The sequence below is a fragment of the Protopterus annectens genome, chromosome 7.part0 (assembly GCF_019279795.1).
Source record: "Protopterus annectens isolate FY-2018-M chromosome 7.part0, PAN1.0, whole genome shotgun sequence".
Taxonomy (NCBI): Eukaryota; Metazoa; Chordata; order Ceratodontiformes; family Protopteridae; genus Protopterus; species Protopterus annectens.
The window spans coordinates 89,962,393-89,979,999 of NC_056739.1; the positions used below are offsets into that span (position 1 = coordinate 89,962,393).

Here is a 17,607-nt window from a genome sequence, read left to right on the forward strand (position 1 = left end):
AGGTGGCAATACACTAAACACCGAAAGTGTGATAAGAGACTTAGGGACACAGGTGGACAGTGGTCTCACCTTCAATAACCACATCGCCACAACAGTCAGGAAATCCTTCTACATGGCCCACCTCATCACTAAGGGATTTTCATCCAGAAAAAAGGATGTCATTGTCCCACTGTACTCATCCCTCATTAGACCCATTACAGAATACAACGCCCCATTTGGTATGTACCTCTCAAGACATCTGCAATAACTGGAAAGGACGCAGAAATACCTCACTAAAAGAATCACAGGCCTAAAGCAGATGCTCTTTGCTGACCGTCTTAAAAAACTCCAGCTATACTCTGTCGCATATCGTCTACTCTGAGGCGATCTCTGCTTAACATACAAGGCCATGTTAAACTCAGAGCTGTTGAACATGCTACACATAAAGAAATCCCAATCCCTCAGAGCCACACGCTCCAGGAATCTAAACCTTGTCACCATAATAAACAAAACATGCTGGAGGGATAGGTTCCTGACCCAGAGACTCCCCAGACTCTGGAATAGACTGCCCATACATGTCAAGCAGAGCACCTCTTTGGCCCTCTTCAAAAGGAGCCTTGATGATTGGATGGGAGAAAGGAAATTCACCCCAGGGATCAAGTCAGTCGCCCTGCTAGACAGGGGGTCCAGGGAAGTAAATAGTGTGGGAAGAAATAGCCAGGGAATTGTTATGGCTAGGCTTGTACAGGCCATAGGGCCGATAGCCTAGCACCAACCTATGAACTGAAGAGAGTTACTGCTTCACCTAAAGCCAGTGTTTTTAATGTTTACCAGCTGCTGTGCTTAAGGACAGACAATAAGGTTTCCTGATTGCATATGGCTGACAATTGTACACTGGATGTCTCTATGCATTACTGTACGTTTCCATATGGAAAAATGGGTTATGATCATTAACAATGTCAGGCATAGTAAACACATGGGACATTTTGTAGTTAGTTTCCAGTCCAAAATGTTTTCTTTCCACTAACTTATCTGTTCCCTTAAGTGTATAATCTGTGTTAATTCATATATATTAAAAGTAGGAGAACTAGTTTTGCCAGTACTCTTTGGCCAATCAATACTAAGCCCTCCTAGGATTACTGTTTCAAGTAATATGTTTGCAGTTATATATGACATGTCTTCAGAAGCTGAATTGTTTGTACTACCTTGTACATACAGCACTGTTAAAATTAATTCACAGAAGGACATGCATATAAATGTAGCTACAAGAAGTTCAATGCCATTAATATTTGGCATTTGTGCCATTACACTGCCAGCTGTTTAATTAGTATTATCATTATGCATACTGTCATAGCCAGGAGGCAGTACTACTTGATTTTTGTGTGTGCGATTTAAGCCAGTTTTCAGTTATTGGGAATTTTGTCATGGATGTATAGTGAGAATCCGGCCATGTAGGTCTATTATTTTACTCTGCAAAATATGGGCATTTATACAACATATTTTTATTTCAGTAGGGCTACTTTAGCAAAGTGCATTAGGAATTCTCAAGACAAAGAAACAATCACATGCACCTAGAGTTATGTACATTACTACATATAAAACAGACCTTGACTCAGAGTTGCAGGCCGCAGCATAATCAAATGTTTGTAAATAATCAAATAAAAACCATGAAAATTAAGTTTGTTTGTGTCTTTCGGCTTTTCCCGGTTAGGGGTGGCCACAGCGGAACTCCGGTCGGCTAATGATTGGTAGTGGATTTTTACGTACCGGGTTACCAGCCCTGACGCACAACCTTCAACAAAGGCACGCCCCATTCACGTATGCCTCCATACAGAAGACACTCTAGCTGAGAATTGAACGGGACAACGTCTTGCTGTGAGGCGACAACGCTACCGCAGCACCACCACCACAGTTTGTAATGAAAATTTGTGTACGGGGAACAATGCTCAATGTAGTTGTTGAAATGCTGACATCTAGTGGCGATATATGATAATACATATAAAAGAATGCCAATTTGCAACTTTTCAATCCTTGGTGGAATAAAGCTTTTATTTCATGCTTGTTCTTCCTCTATTATAGGTTCATAGGTTGGTACTGGGCTATTTGCCCAAAGGCATATATTAGCCGGCCACGTTATGCGGTATTCACCACCCCTTTAGTAGTTCCCTAGACCCTTGTACTAGCAGCTAGTACCCTTGGCCCCTATCTAGTAGTGCTGTTGGTGTGATCCCCGGTGTGAACTTTCTGTTACCCATCCACTCGTCAAGGTTCCTCTTGAAGAGTGATAGTAAGGGCCTCTGTCTTATGTAGATCGGGACCCTGTTCCATAGTAAGGGAAGTCTCTGCAAAGGTAATCTATCCCTCCAGCATGTTCTATTCATTGTTGTGTTGAGGTTTATATCCCTAAAGCATGTAGCTCAAGTAGATTTGGTTTTGCTAAGATGGAGCATGTTCAAAAATTCTGGGTTGGACATGGCTCTGTACGTTAGACAGAGATCGCCTCTGAGAAAGTGGTATGCAACAGAGAACAGTCTTAGCTTTTTCAATCGTGCTGCATAGGGTAACTGTTTGTGGCCAGTAATCCTCTTGGTTAGGTACCTTTGTGGTCTCTCCAGCTGCTGGAGATGTCTAGCCAGGTACATTCCAATTGGTGCATTGTACTCAATGGGTCTGATGAGGGAAGAGTAGAGGGGCACCATTACATCCTTAGATCTTGATGTGAACTCTTTCGTGATCAGATGGGTCACATAGAAGGATTTTCTAACCACTTTGGCAACATGGTTATCAAAGGAAAGATGACCATCTACTTGGGTCCCTAGATCCCTTATTTCTTCTTCAGATTTCAGGGGATTACCTCCTATGTTGTAGTTTGTGGGCACTCTGTTTTTTCCAAAGGGGATTACTACACATTTTTTTTGCATTTAGCTTGAGACCATGGCTTTGACACCATGCATCAGTCTCATTTAGGCCCTTCTGGAGGATCTCCATGTCGGCCGGAGACTCTATTATAGCACCCAGTTTGCAGTTGTCCGCAAACTTAGTCAGCCACAGCTCTTCCGTGCTTGCCTGTACTTCTGAGAAGTGTATGCCAAACAGGAGGGGCCCCAGGACAGAGCCCTGAGGAACACCACCCGTTACTGGTCTGGATTCGGACATAGATCCCACTACTCTTACTTTATGGGATCTGTCCGAGAGCCAGTTTGCGATCCATCTTGTGACATAAGGGTTTATGCCCAGGCTGGTGAGCTTAGCAATAATACCTGAATGGGGAATGGTGTCAAATGCTTTAGCAAGGTCAAGGTAAGCCGTGTGTACCTCCTTTCCCTTATCTATAGCCTGAGTAACTGTCTCAAAGAAATCCACCAGGTTCAGGAGGCATGATCTGCCCTTGACAAAGCCGAACTGTGTGGGGTCCAGCGACTGGAGGTTCCCAATCTCTCCATTTATGAGTTCCATAATGATTCGCTCCATAGCCTTACAGATCAGACTGGTCAGGCTTATTGGTCAGTAGTTCCCAGGGTCAGTTGTGGCGCCACCCTTGTGTAGCAGGACCAACACTGCTGTGCGCCATTCTATGGGCACATATCCTGTGGAGAGGCTGAGACTGAACAGGGTATTAAGATGCGGGGTTAATTCCTTTTGGAGCTCGCGTATGACACAGCCTGGGACACCATCTGGTCACATGGAGGCAGTGTTTTTAGCTTTAGATAGAGCCTTGTTAACCAACATATCGGTAATAATTGGACTTACACAATCCCCTAGAATGGTAATAGGCCCTGTAGGTGGTGAGGGGGGGGATTTGCACTGAACCTGTCAGCCAAGATGTTGGCAATGTCAGAAGGGTCAGTGTATTTTGTTCCATTTTGTACTAGCTCAGAACAGACCTGAGCATTGCCATTTAGGTTTTTGATGTAGCCATAGAAGGCCTTATGGTTATCCTTGGCATCCTTGACTTTCTTTTCAAAATTAGCTTTAGTTGACTTGATGAGGGCCCTCAATTTCTTACTAATGCTGATCAGGGATGATTTTTCTACTTGAGATTTGGCCTTTTTTTGTATAAGTCTCCTCCTTTTATTGTAAAGTTTGCTTATGGCCGGGGTCCACCAGACTGGTTTCTTCTTGCATGAGGAAGGAGTCTTGGTTTTATCTGGGATAACATGGTCCATGCAATCCTGAAGATGCATATAGAGTGCCTTGGTGTAGGATTCCGCATCCTGGATATCATTATCCTTCTGCAAGGGAATAGTGAAGCTTTCCACTTCGGATGCAAGTAGTTTGAAGTTTGCTTTAGAAAGGTTTTTTACTATGGTTTCTTTGATTGGGGGAGGTGGAGGAGTGAGGATGTCCAGGGTTATCAGTTTGTGGTCGGATCTGACCAAAGAGGGGGTGATAATGGGTGTGGTACAATGGGCACCCATATTTGTGATGATTAAATCCAATATGTTGTCCCCTCTAGTGGGGGAACATACTAGTTGTTCAAGGGCATTTGAATTTATAAATTCTATGAATCCCTGAGCATAGGAGTTGGAACATTGGTAGTTCGCCCAGTCTATACCAGGGTAGTTGAAATCACCCAAGATTATGGTGTTGGGTAGGACCTTTATATTTTCCAATGTCTCAAGGAATGCAGAGTGAGCATCTTGGGACATGGTGGGCGATCTATAACTGGCTACGACTTGAAATGTGGTTTTGCCTGCTGATAGTTGCGCATGGATGATCTCTGGGGCATTATGCTGCGCTACTAACCTGGAGATATGGGTATCCTTGATGAATATGGATACACCTCCGCCCTTTGTACTGCAATCCGGTAACTGAGGCCAGAAGGTATGATATGAATTGTAACCTGGCAGTGCTGGGGTGCTCTCTTGAACAGTGAACCAGGTTTCCGTCACTGCACAAACATTGATTTTCTCCATGCTGAGGAGAGCCTCGAGTGTGTGCATTCTGAGGTTGAGACTTCTGGCGTTGAGTAGCATTACCCTTAGTTTTTGGTTACCTCTGCTGGTTACGGTGGTTGGTTTGTCCTTTGAGCCTTGCCTAAAAAAGGCACTATGGGGACGGCAAGAACCTTGGCCAGTATTCGAAAACCTAGGGGTGACAGGTGCAGCCCATCTCTGGCAAAACTGCGTGGCTTGTCTATCATGTCATCCCAGGCAGACAGACACTGGATCTCCTTAGAATGACACCAGAAGCTTAGCCAATTGTTGAAATTGAACATTTTGTCTTTGTATTGTGGTATCATTCTAGGTGAAGGTAGTATGCTACTCAGGGTCATACCAGCTTGGGCTACATGATCAGAGAGCTCCTCAATGTCTCTTTTCATGTAGTCCAGGGAGGTGCATCTTAGATCATTCACACCAACATGTACAATGACAGCGTCATACTTGTACTTGTTCTGGAGTGACCCAAGTGCCTGTGTTATGTGGCGGATCCGAGCACCCGACAGGCAGCTGACAGTAACCTTCTCCTTGTTCAGCCTGGTGAGTGGAACATCCATGTGCCTTACTATAGTCTCCTATTACTAGTGTGTTAGGTATGGTGTTTTGCCTTAAGGGCTGTTGTGAGGCACACTGATGAGGTGAATTATGTGTTTTCTGGCTTGTGTTTGGGGGTGCAGGTTGCTTGCTTGTCTACTTTGGAGGGCACTGTTTCTTTTTCAGATTGGTACCTAGTGCCTCCGAATATGTTTTTGTGTATTTATGCGTATGTTTTGCCGGTGCTTGTTTTGTAGACTCATGTGTGACAGGTGGTGTGATGCAAGTGTGTCCCTTATCCTCTTGACTGTCTGTTACAGTCATGGGTTGAGAGCGCTTAGCCTCCAGTCTGGCTGTGTATTTGCATCTTTCACAAGTGTTTGTGTCTAGAGGTAAGAGGAGAGGGTTGTCTGTATACATGAGGCAGTTGTGACATTGCCTCAGGATGCCCATTTCCACCAGATGAACTGGAGAGTAACACCTGAAGCTGACCTCTGGACATGGACATTATCTGCAGCAACTTCTGTGACTCCGAGTACATGTAAATGTCTCTTGAGAATGCTATTTAAAGATTAATTATTTTGTTTCTGTATATCCCACTGATGGTGTTTTTTTAACACTATAACAGGTTGTGAATGTTTTTATCGTCTACTCATGAACAGAGCGAGTCATTTACAGTCTAGTACGCTGGATTATATCTTACTGGAACTGGCTAAATAAAACATTGCGTTTTAACCTTGGACTGAGTCCGTCATAAACGGTTTCACTATTTTCTGTTGTGTGGTGCTAATTTTGTGCTGCTCCGATTTGCTCCGAATTTATACACACAGAATTCCTACAGAAGTCATGAGTGTTTCTGTAGCAGTATATCCTCAGTATCTGACCATGTCTTAAACAACAACACAGTACAGCGTTAGGTGCCAAAGATAAGTGTTATCTTGGCATGCAAGTGTTATCACTATGCATGCCATGCCCATAACCTTTGCTTATCTAACTTTGGCCGAGTGAGCTCACCCAACGAAGTTCCAGCATTACGAAAATGTAACGCAATCAAATGACTGTGGCAAATTATGACAGCCAAAACAATTCCCCCATAGGCAACTGTATGGAGCAAAACATAATTACATAGCATATACAAACAAGTATTTCGGATGAAACTATTGCTAAAATGGTGCGTGTGTGAGTGTGCAAACACACGCAAGCGTGCGCGCACACACACACACAAACACACACACACACACACACACACACACACACACACACACAAATAAAATAATAAGGTACCTGGTAGTAAGAGGCAGATGGTCACAGTTAATTCTCAGTACACACGACTTACTTCAACAAAAGCAAGACAGTGACTAGAATTCACAGAGTGGAAATGACAGCCATTTACAACAGAGGGCATGTCTTACAAACAAATGACGCACTTTAGATGGACACTGTTGTACTGTACTGCTGACGTGGTGAAAAGAATCCCAAAATGAGTTCAGATCCATGAGTTGGGACATATCAGACAGCTGCACCTGGGTGACAGACCTTGTTTCAACTGATGCTACATTTGGAAAGTAGAACCTAAATATCAGCTGCTGAAGACACTAACATTTAGCCAAAGCCATCATTCCCACCTTACGGCAAGAAAAAAAAACAGAATAACGCAAGAAAATGAACCATCTACTTTCTAGGTCAATGGGTATCTTAAATGGTAACATCTGTAAAGTAAAGGAAGGCTCTCATGCAAATGTGATATTAGAAAAGGTAAAACGTAGCTGACTAACACTACTTAATTTCTCAAAGTCCAGTTCTGAAAGTTTAAAACAGGTTAGTCTCATGGCCTACTTTCAGCAGACGTTCAAGGTGGCATTTACACAGACTGGGGAAAATCTGTCAAGAAGGTGGGAAGTTCCGGACACATTTCTGTCTGCTCCATGGCACAGTTATCATCTGTCTAAGCTACCACCAAGGCAGGCAGATAAAGTTTAACATGCCCAAAATATGGCACTACAGGAGTGCAGTATTAATAAGGAACAAAAATCCAAAAGCACCTGGAATGGGGACAGAACCCACAAACTCTGCTTTCCCTGACATGAAATGTGAATGGTGACAGTTCAACCTACTGAGTCAAAAACCCTGTTAATGACTAACTGAACCCAATGCAGCCCATCAAAAAATTAGGACACACACACACAGACACACACAATACTGGTAAAGAAAAACATTATGCAGGTGGAGTGGTTTAAAGCACACTCCACACTGAAAATCAGAGCCATAGCAGGGTCACCTAGCACCCAGTGCTAGACTCCAACTAGTCTCCAACATAGAATCTCACTCCCTCAGCCCTTCAAATGAAGTGTAAACAAAAAAAAAGGACTTCAGCTTTTACCGTAAAAAGTTTGTTCCAACTTGGTATAGAAAACAGAATGCAGGAACTCTTGATCACTTCCCCTAACACTTTACTCCTGGAGTGGCTGCTCCCCCACTACAACCAGAAATTTACCCCACTCTAACTCTGATGTCACAACTGTCACTGTTACAGAAATACAGACACCGGATAGATGCTCCCTTAGTAAGTTCTCTGTCGACCTCTAGAAGTGACGTACTACATGGAAAGATCCATCTTGATAGAGCTGATTTTCAAATAATCTTTGCACTTTTGTTAACAAAATCATGAGGAGGAGGCCTATTCTAGGTGTACCCACGGAAACAGAAAAAAAAGGGAAAACTAATGATTTAGCGCATCCAATGAAATCATGGACACAACTTACCAAAAGCAGTGGGTTTTTAAAAATTGTTTCTTTCCCCTTGCTCAACCTGGGCTTTGTTGCTCTACCTTAGGACATTGAGAATACAGCTCCCAATTCCATCTATGCACCTATTTCAGAATTAGTTTAAAAAAAAAAACAGGAAAACAACTTTTAGAAATGAATTGTTTCAATACACTGTGAGCCAACAGGTTTGGATCAGATAATTCATTAGAAAGCCAGAAAAGAAGATATACAAAAACACTCAGCATCTCTTTGCTATCTATTGCCTGACAAGGTCATAACGTGTCCTCTGAGTACAAGTTCTGTCCTAATTATCAGTTCAGCAATATCCACCTGCTCGCAGGGCTACAAGTTTGAACCTGTGTTGTTTAGGAAAGACGGGTGTCTGTGTGTATCTTCCAAAAGGCAACTGCAACAACACAAACCGCTCTCCCTTATCATAACCCATTTTGGATAAAATATCAGAACTTTAGTTCTTTTGTGGAGCATGTCAAGTCTAAAAGCCTACAGGAAAATGACAAGTGCTGAAAATCCATGGGGTTCCAACTGTGCTCTAAATTCTAAGGCAAAGAGTTGGGTTAATTTCCACTTCATCTCAAAGGAACACAATTGCGAATGTAATCTGGATTTATCAGGCTAGATCTGGTACCTCTGTGGCTTCGCTATAAAATAACTTATTTTACTGCTGGGTACACTTTTCATTACCACCATAAAAATAAAGCTGCCCAACCAAATGCTCAGCTCTGTATTCACTTAATTAAGCTGAGTTACCTGTCAGTTAGAAACATGCTCTGCAAAGCAGACATTTCCCAAAAATCAAACACCTTCCCATCCCTTCATGATGTACTTCATGCGAGTCTACTGGAGTCTGGATTCTGCAGGCACAAAGAAAAACATGAAAATGCCTGCAGCAGAAGTACCATGTAGGTCTCCAAGCATTCATGGCTCAGTGAAATGAGCACTATACAGTAAATATTAAGAACACACACCCACACAACAACTGGAAAACAAATAGTTTAAAAACATGAATCCATCACAGCTGATGATCAGAACATATTCCCTACAAAAAAAAAAAAAAAACAAAAAACTTTAAGGATCAGGAAGGGTCCTAGGTTATGTAAGGAAGATGATTACGGGGTTCTAACTATAGAAATGTGGCCATGAATTGCAGTGGACATATAAGAAAATATCTCACCGATGAATATGAAGATGAAGCACTGGATGCCAGCGACAGCACTGAGCCGTGAACTGCAAGACAAAACAGCATTAGCGGTGCACTATTAAGAGAAATACTACATTTTAGTCCATATCCAAACATTAGAGATTTGTTGATGCCTTAAACAGACATTGATAAATCTTTATGACAAATCTTTAATTGAGCGCCTTCTAAACTCCACCCTTTTAAACCTCTTAGAATGCACTCTATAAACAGACAATCCAAAAGTAGTCATATTACCTGCAAACCTCCCATAATGCAGCCTTGGTTCAAAGATATGTCTGAATCTCCCATGTGTATACCTGTTAGTATACCAGTGCCACGACATTTCTCCTTGCACCACCAGACACTACACTAGACCACCACCAAGACAGCATGCTAGATCAGATACCAAAACAACAAAACTGCTGATTCAGTATGCAGCAAGGCAGGACACAACAGCTAAGCTTCCATGGAAGACATGCTTGACATTTGCTTTGCTTAAATTCTTATCATTTTAGAAAATCAATTGCCCCTATAGCAGTTTTCCTTTTCGGTATGTTGCTAGTAGGCATTCTACAAGTGTGCCTTTAAACTTGTTTCAACCTCAGTAACACTGTGCCTACAAAAGACTAGTAGACATTTGTGACCTATCCCAGTTGTTCCACCTTCCTTATAAGTAGCTATCCAGCAGGAACAGCTACAGTGACAACTCTATAAAATCAGGCAAACTAGTGCTATTCATTCTCTCCATTTATTGCACCTAACACAAATGTAACTGCCCCATCCCATCTCCACATTCTATAGACATGCAAACTAATGCTATTCATTCTCTCCATTTATTGCACCTAACACTAACATAACTGCCCTCTCCCATCTCCACATTCTACAGACATGCAAACTAATGCTATTCATTCTCTCCATTTATTGCACCTAACAGTAATGTAACTGCCCCCTCCCATCTCCACATTCTATACACATGCAAACTAATGCTATTCATTCTCTCCATTTATTGCACCTAACACTAATGGAACTGCCCCTCCCATCTCCACATTCTATAGACATGCAAACTAATGCTATTCATTCTCTCCATTTATTGCACCTAACACTAATGTAACTGCCCCCTCCCATCTCCACATTCTACAGACATGCAAAGTAATGCTATTCATTCACTCCATTTATTGCACCTAACACTAACATAACTGCCCCCTCCCATCTGCACATTCTATAGACATGCAAACTAATGCTATTCATTCTCTCCATTTACTGCATCTAACACTAATGTAACTGCCCCTCCCATCTCCACATTCTACAGACATGCAAACTAATGCTATTCTCTCTCTCCATTTATTGCACCTAACACTAATGTAACTGACCCCTCCCATCTCCACAGTCTATAGACATGCAAACTAATGCTATTCATTCTCTCCATTTATTGCACCTCACACTAATGTAACTGCCCCCTCCCATCTCCACATTCTATAGACATGCAAACTAATGCTATCCGTTCTCTCCATTTATTGCACCTAACACTAATGTAACTGCCCCCTCCCATCTCCACATTCTACAGACGTTCAAACTACTGCTTTTATTCTCTCCATTTATTGCACCTAACACTAATGTAACTGCCCCCTCCCATCTCCACATTCTATAGACATGCAAACGAATGCTATTCATTTTCTCCATTTATTGCACCTAACACTAATGTAGCTGCCCCCTCCCATCTCCACATTCTATAGACATGCAAACTAATGCTATTCATTCTTTCTATTTATTGCACCTAACACTAATGTAACTCCCCCCCTCCCATCTCCACATTCTATAGACATGCAAACTAATGCTATTCATTCTCTCCATTTATTGCACCTAACACTAATGTAACTTCCCCTCCCATCTCCATATTCTATAGACATGCAAACTAATGCTATTCATTCTCTCCATTTATTGCACCTAACACTAATGTAACTGCCCCTCCCATCTCCACATTCTATAGACATGCAAACTAATGCTATTCATTCTCTTCATTTACTGCACCTAACGTTAATGTAACTTCCCCTCCCGTCTCCACATTCTACAGAAATGCAAACTAATGCTATTCATTCTCTCCATTTACTGCACCTAACACTAATGTAACTCCCCCTCTCATCTCCACATTCTACAGACATGCAAAGTAATGCTATTGACTCTCTCCATTTATTGCACCTAACACTAATGTAACTGCCCCCTCCCATCTCCACATCAAACTAATGCTATTCATTCTCTCCATTTATTGCACCCAACACTACTGTAACTGCCCTCTCCCAGCTCCACATTCTATAGACATGCAAACTAATGCAATTCATTCTCTCCATTTACTGCACCTAACACTAATGTAACTGCCCCCTCCCATCTTCACATTCTATAGGCATGCAAACTAATGCTATTCATTCTCTCCATTTATTGCACCTAATACTAATGTAACTGCCCCCTCCCATCTCCACATTCTACAGACATGCAAACTAATGCTGTTCATTCTCTCCATTTATTGCCCATAACACTAATGTAACTGCCCCCTCCCATCTCCACATTCTATAGACATGCAAACTAATGCTATTCATTTTCTCCATTTATTGCACCTAACACTAATGTAACTGCCCCCTCCCATCTCCACATTCTATAGACATGCAAAGTAATGCTATTCATTATCTCCATTTATTGCACCTAAAACTAATGCAACTGCCCCCTCCCATCTCCACATTCTATAGACATGCAAACTAATGCTATTCATTCTCTCCATTTACGGCACCCAACACTAATGTAACTGCCCCATCCCATCGCCACATTCTATAGACATGCAAACTAATGCTATTCATTCTCTCCATTTATTGCACCTAACACTAATGTAACTACCCCCTCCCATTTCCACATTATATAGACACGCTAACAAATGCTATTCATTGTCTCCATTTATTGCACCTAACACTACTGTAACTGCCCCCCCATCTCCACATTCTATAGACATGCAAACTAATGCTATTCATGTTCTCCATTTATTGCACCTAACACTAATTTAACTGCCCCCTTTCATCTCCACATTCCATAGACATACAAACTAATGCTAGTCATTCTCTGCATTTCTTGGAACTAACACTAATGTAACTGCCCCCTCCAATCTCCACATTCTATAGACATGCAATCTAATGCTATTCATTCTCTACATTTACTGCAACTAACACTAATGTAACTGCCCCCCATCTCCGCATTCCATAGACATGCAAACTAATGCTATTCATTACCTCCATTTATTGCATCTAACACTAATGTAACTGCCCGCTCCTATCTCCACATAATATAGACATGCAAACTAATGCTATTTGTTCTCTCCATTTATTGCAACTAACACTATTGTATCTGCCCCCTGCCATCTACACATTCTATAGACAGGCAAACTAATGCTATTCATTCTCTCCATTTATTGCACCTAACACTAATGTAACTGCCCCCTCCCATCTCCACTTGCTATAGACATGCAAACTAATGCTATTCATTCTCTCCATTTATTGCACCTAACACTAATGTAACTGCCCCCTCCCATCTCCAAATTCTATAGACATGCAAACTAATGCTATTCAATATCTCCATTTATTGCACCTAACACTAATGTAACTGCCCCCTCCCATCTCCACATTCTATAGACATGCAAACTAATGCTGTTCATTCTCCCATTTATTGCACCTAACACTAATGTAACTGCCCCCTCCCATCTCCACATTCTATAGACATGCAAAGTAATGCTAATGACTCTCTCCATTTATTGCACCTAACACTAATGTAACTGCCCCCCATCTCCGCATTCCATAGACATGCAAACTAATGCTATTCATTACCTCCATTTATTGCATCTAACACTAATGTAACTGCCCGCTCCTATCTCCACATAATATAGACATGCAAACTAATGCTATTTGTTCTCTCCATTTATTGCAACTAACACTATTGTATCTGCCCCCTGCCATCTACACATTCTATAGACAGGCAAACTAATGCTATTCATTCTCTCCATTTATTGCACCTAACACTAATGTAACTGCCCCCTCCAATCTCCACATTCTATAGACATGCAAACTAATGCTGTTCATTCTCCCATTTATTGCACCTAACACTAATGTAACTGCCCCCTCCCATCTCCACATTCTATAGACAAGCAAAGTAATGCTAATGACTCTCTCCATTTATTGCACCTAACACTAATGTAACTGCCCCCTCCCATCTCCACATTCTATAGACATGCAAACTAATGCTATTCATTCTCTCCATTTATTGCACCTAACACTATTGTAACTGCCCTCTCCCATCTCCGCATTCTATAGACATGCAAACTAATGCTATTCATTCTCTCTATTTATTGCACCTAACACTAATCTAACTGTCCCCTCCCATCTACAAATTCTATAGACATGCAAACTAATGCTATTCATTCTCTCCATTTATTGCACCTAACACTAATGTAACTGCCCCTCCCATCTACACATTCTACAGACATGCAAACTAATGCTGTTCATTCTCCCATTTACTGCACCTAACACTAATGTAACTGCCCCCTCCCATCTCCACATTCTATAGACATTCCAACAAATGCTATTCATTCTCTTTATTTATTGCACCTAACATTATTGTAACTGCCCCCTCCCATCTCCACATTCTATAGACATGCAAACTAATGCTATTCATTCTCTCCATTTACTGCACCTAACACTAGTGTAACTCCCCCTCCCATCTCCATATTCTATAGACATGCAAACAAATGCTATTCATTCTCTCCATTTATTGCACCTAACAGTAAAGTAACTGCCCCCTCCCATCTCCAAATTCTATAGACGTGCAAACTAATGTTATTCATTCTCTCTATTTATTGCACCTAACACTAATGTAACTGCCCCCTCCCATCTCCACATACTATAGACATACAAACTAATGCTATTCATTCTCTCCATTTATTGCACCTAACACTAATGTAACTGCCCCCTCCCATCTCCACATTCTATAGACATGCAAACTAATGCTATTCATTCTCTCCATTTATTGCACCTAACACTAATATAACTGCCCCCTCCCATCTCTACATTCTACAGACATGCAAACTAATGCTATTCATTCACTCCATTTATTGCACCTAACACTAACGTAACTGCCCCCTCCCATCTCCACATTCTATAGATATGCAAACTAATGCTATTCATTCTCTCCATTTATTGCACCTAACACTAATGTAACTGCCCCCTCCCATCTCCACATTCTACAGACATGCAAACTAATGCTATTCATTCTCTCCATTTACTGCACCTAACACTAATGTAACTGCCCCCTCCCATCTCCACATTCTATAGACATGCAAACTAATGCTATTCTCTCTCCATTTATTGCACCTAACACTAATGTAACTGCCCCCTCCCATCTCCACATTCTATAGACATGCAAACTAATGCTATTCATTCTCTCCATTTATTGCACCTAACACTAATGTAACTGCCCCCTCCCATCTCCACATTCTATAGACATGCAAACTAATGCTATTCATTCTCTCCATTTATTGCACCTAACACTAATGTAACTGCCCCCTCCCATCTCCACATTCTATAGACATGCAAACTAAGGCTATTCATTCTCTTCATTTACTGCACCTAACATTAATGTAACTGCCCCCTCCCATCTTCACATTCTATAGACATGCAAACTAATGCTATTCATTCTTTCCATTTATTGCACCTCACAATAATGTAACTGCCCCCTCCCATCTCCACATTCTACAGACATGCAAACTAATGCTATTCATTCTCTCCATTTATTGCACCTAACACTAATGTAACTGCCCCGCTCATCTCCACATTCTATAGACATGCAAACTAATGCTATTCATTCTCTCCATTTATTGCACCTAACACTAATGTAACTGCCCCCTCCCATCTCCACATTCTATAGACATGCAAACTAATGCTATTCATTCTCTCCATTTATTGCACCTAACACTAATGTAGCTGCCCCTCCCATCTCCACATTCTGCAGACATGCAAACTAATGCTATTCTTTCTCTCCATTTATTGCACCTAACACTAATGTAACTGCCCCCTCCCATCTATACATTCCACAAACATGCAAACTAATGCTATTCATTCTCTCCATTTATTGCAGCTAACACTAATGTAACTGCCCCCTCCCATCCCCACATTCTACAGGCATGCAAACTAATGCTATTCATTATCTCCATTTATTGCAACTAACACAAATGTAACTGCCCCCTCCCATCTCCATGCTCTATCGACATGCAAACTAATGCTATTCATTCTCTCCATTTATTGCACCTAACACTAATGTAACTGCCCCTCTCATCTCCACATTCTATAGACATGCAAAGTAATGCTATTGACTCTCTCCATTTATTGCACCTAACACTAATGTAACTGCCCCCTCTCATCTCCACATTCTATAGACATGCAAACTAATGCTATTCACTCCCTCCATTTATTACACATAACACTAATGTAACTGCCCCCTCCCATCTTCACATTCTATAGACATGCAAACTAATGCTATTCATTCTCTCCATTTATAGCACCTAACACTAATGTAACTGCCCCCTCCCATCTCCACATTCTATAGACATGCAAACTAATGCTATTCATTCTCTCCATTTATTGCACGTAACACTAATGTAACTGCCCTCTCCCATCTCCACATTCTATAGACATGCAAACTAATGCTATTCATTCTCTCTATTTATTGCACCTAACACTAATGTAACTGTCCCCTCCCATCTCCACATTCTATAGACATGCAAACTAATGCTATTCATTCTCTCAATTTATTGCACCTAACACTAATGTAACTGCCCCCTCCCATCTTCACATTCTATAGACATGCAAACTAATACTATTCATTCTCTCCATTTATTGCACCTAACACTAATGTAACTGCCCCCTCCCATCTCCACATTCTACAGACATGCAAACTAATGCTATTGATTCTCTCCATTTATTGCACCTAACACTAATGTAACTTCCCCTCCCATCTCCACATTCTATAGACATGCAAACTAATGCTATTCGTTCTCTCCATTTATTGCACCTAACATTAATGTAACTGCACCCTCTCATCTCCACATTCTATAGACATGCAAACTAATGCTATTCATTCTCTCCATTTATTGCACATAACACTAATGTAACTTCCCCCTCCCATCCCCAAATTCTATAGACATGCAAACTAATGCTATTCACTCTCTCCATTTATTACACATAACACTAATGTAACTGCCCCCTCCTATCTTCACATTCTATAGACATGCAAACTAATGCTATTCATTCTCTCCATTTATAGCACCTAACACTAATGTAACTGCCCCCTCCCATCTCCACATTCTATAGACATGCAAACTAATGCTATTCATTCTCTCCATTTATTGCACCTAACACTAATGTAACTGCCCCCTCCCATCTCCACATTCTATAGACATGCAAACTAATGCTATTCATTTTCTCCATTTATTGCACCTAACACTAATGTAACTGCCACCTTTCATCTCCACATTCCATAGACATACAAACTAATGCTAGTCATTCTCTGCATTTATTGCACCTAATACTAATGTAACTGCCCCCTCCAATCTCCACATTCTATAGACATGCAAACTAATGCTATTCATTCTCTACATTTACTGCACCTAACACTACTGTATCTGCCCCCTGTCATCTACACATTCTAAAGACATGCAAACTAATGCTATTCATTATCTCCATTTATTGCACCTAACACTAATGTAACTGCCCCCTCCCATCTCCACATAATATAGGCATGCAAACTAGTGCTATTCATTCTCTCCATTTATTGCAACTAACACTATTGTATCTGCCCCCTCCCATCTCCACATTCTATAGACATGCAAACTAATGCTATTCATTCTCTCCATTTACTGCACCTAACACTAATGTATCTGTCCCCTCCCATCTCCACATTCTATAGACATGCAAACTAATGCTATTCATTCTCTCCATTTACTGCACCTAACACTAGTGTAACTGCCCCTCCCATCTCCATATTCTATAGACATGCAAACAAATGATATTCATTCTCTCCATTTATTGCACCTAACAGTAATGTAACTGCCCACTCCCATCTCCAAATTCTATAGACATGCAAACTAATGTTATTCATTCTCTTTATT

The 17,607-nt window shown here is 41.3% G+C and overlaps 1 protein-coding gene across 3 annotated transcripts in view; it reads right to left on the reverse strand.

Moving 5' to 3' along the window:
- NAV1 (neuron navigator 1) overlaps positions 1-17,607 on the reverse strand; it is a 2,383,470-nt gene that overhangs the window by 557,432 nt on the left and 1,808,431 nt on the right. For all 3 annotated transcript variants that reach the window (XM_044076515.1, XM_044076516.1, XM_044076517.1), the window contains one exon: positions 9,411-9,463. In XM_044076515.1, coding sequence (XP_043932450.1) covers positions 9,411-9,463 — 53 coding nt within the window. The remainder of the gene's footprint in view (positions 1-9,410; positions 9,464-17,607) is intronic.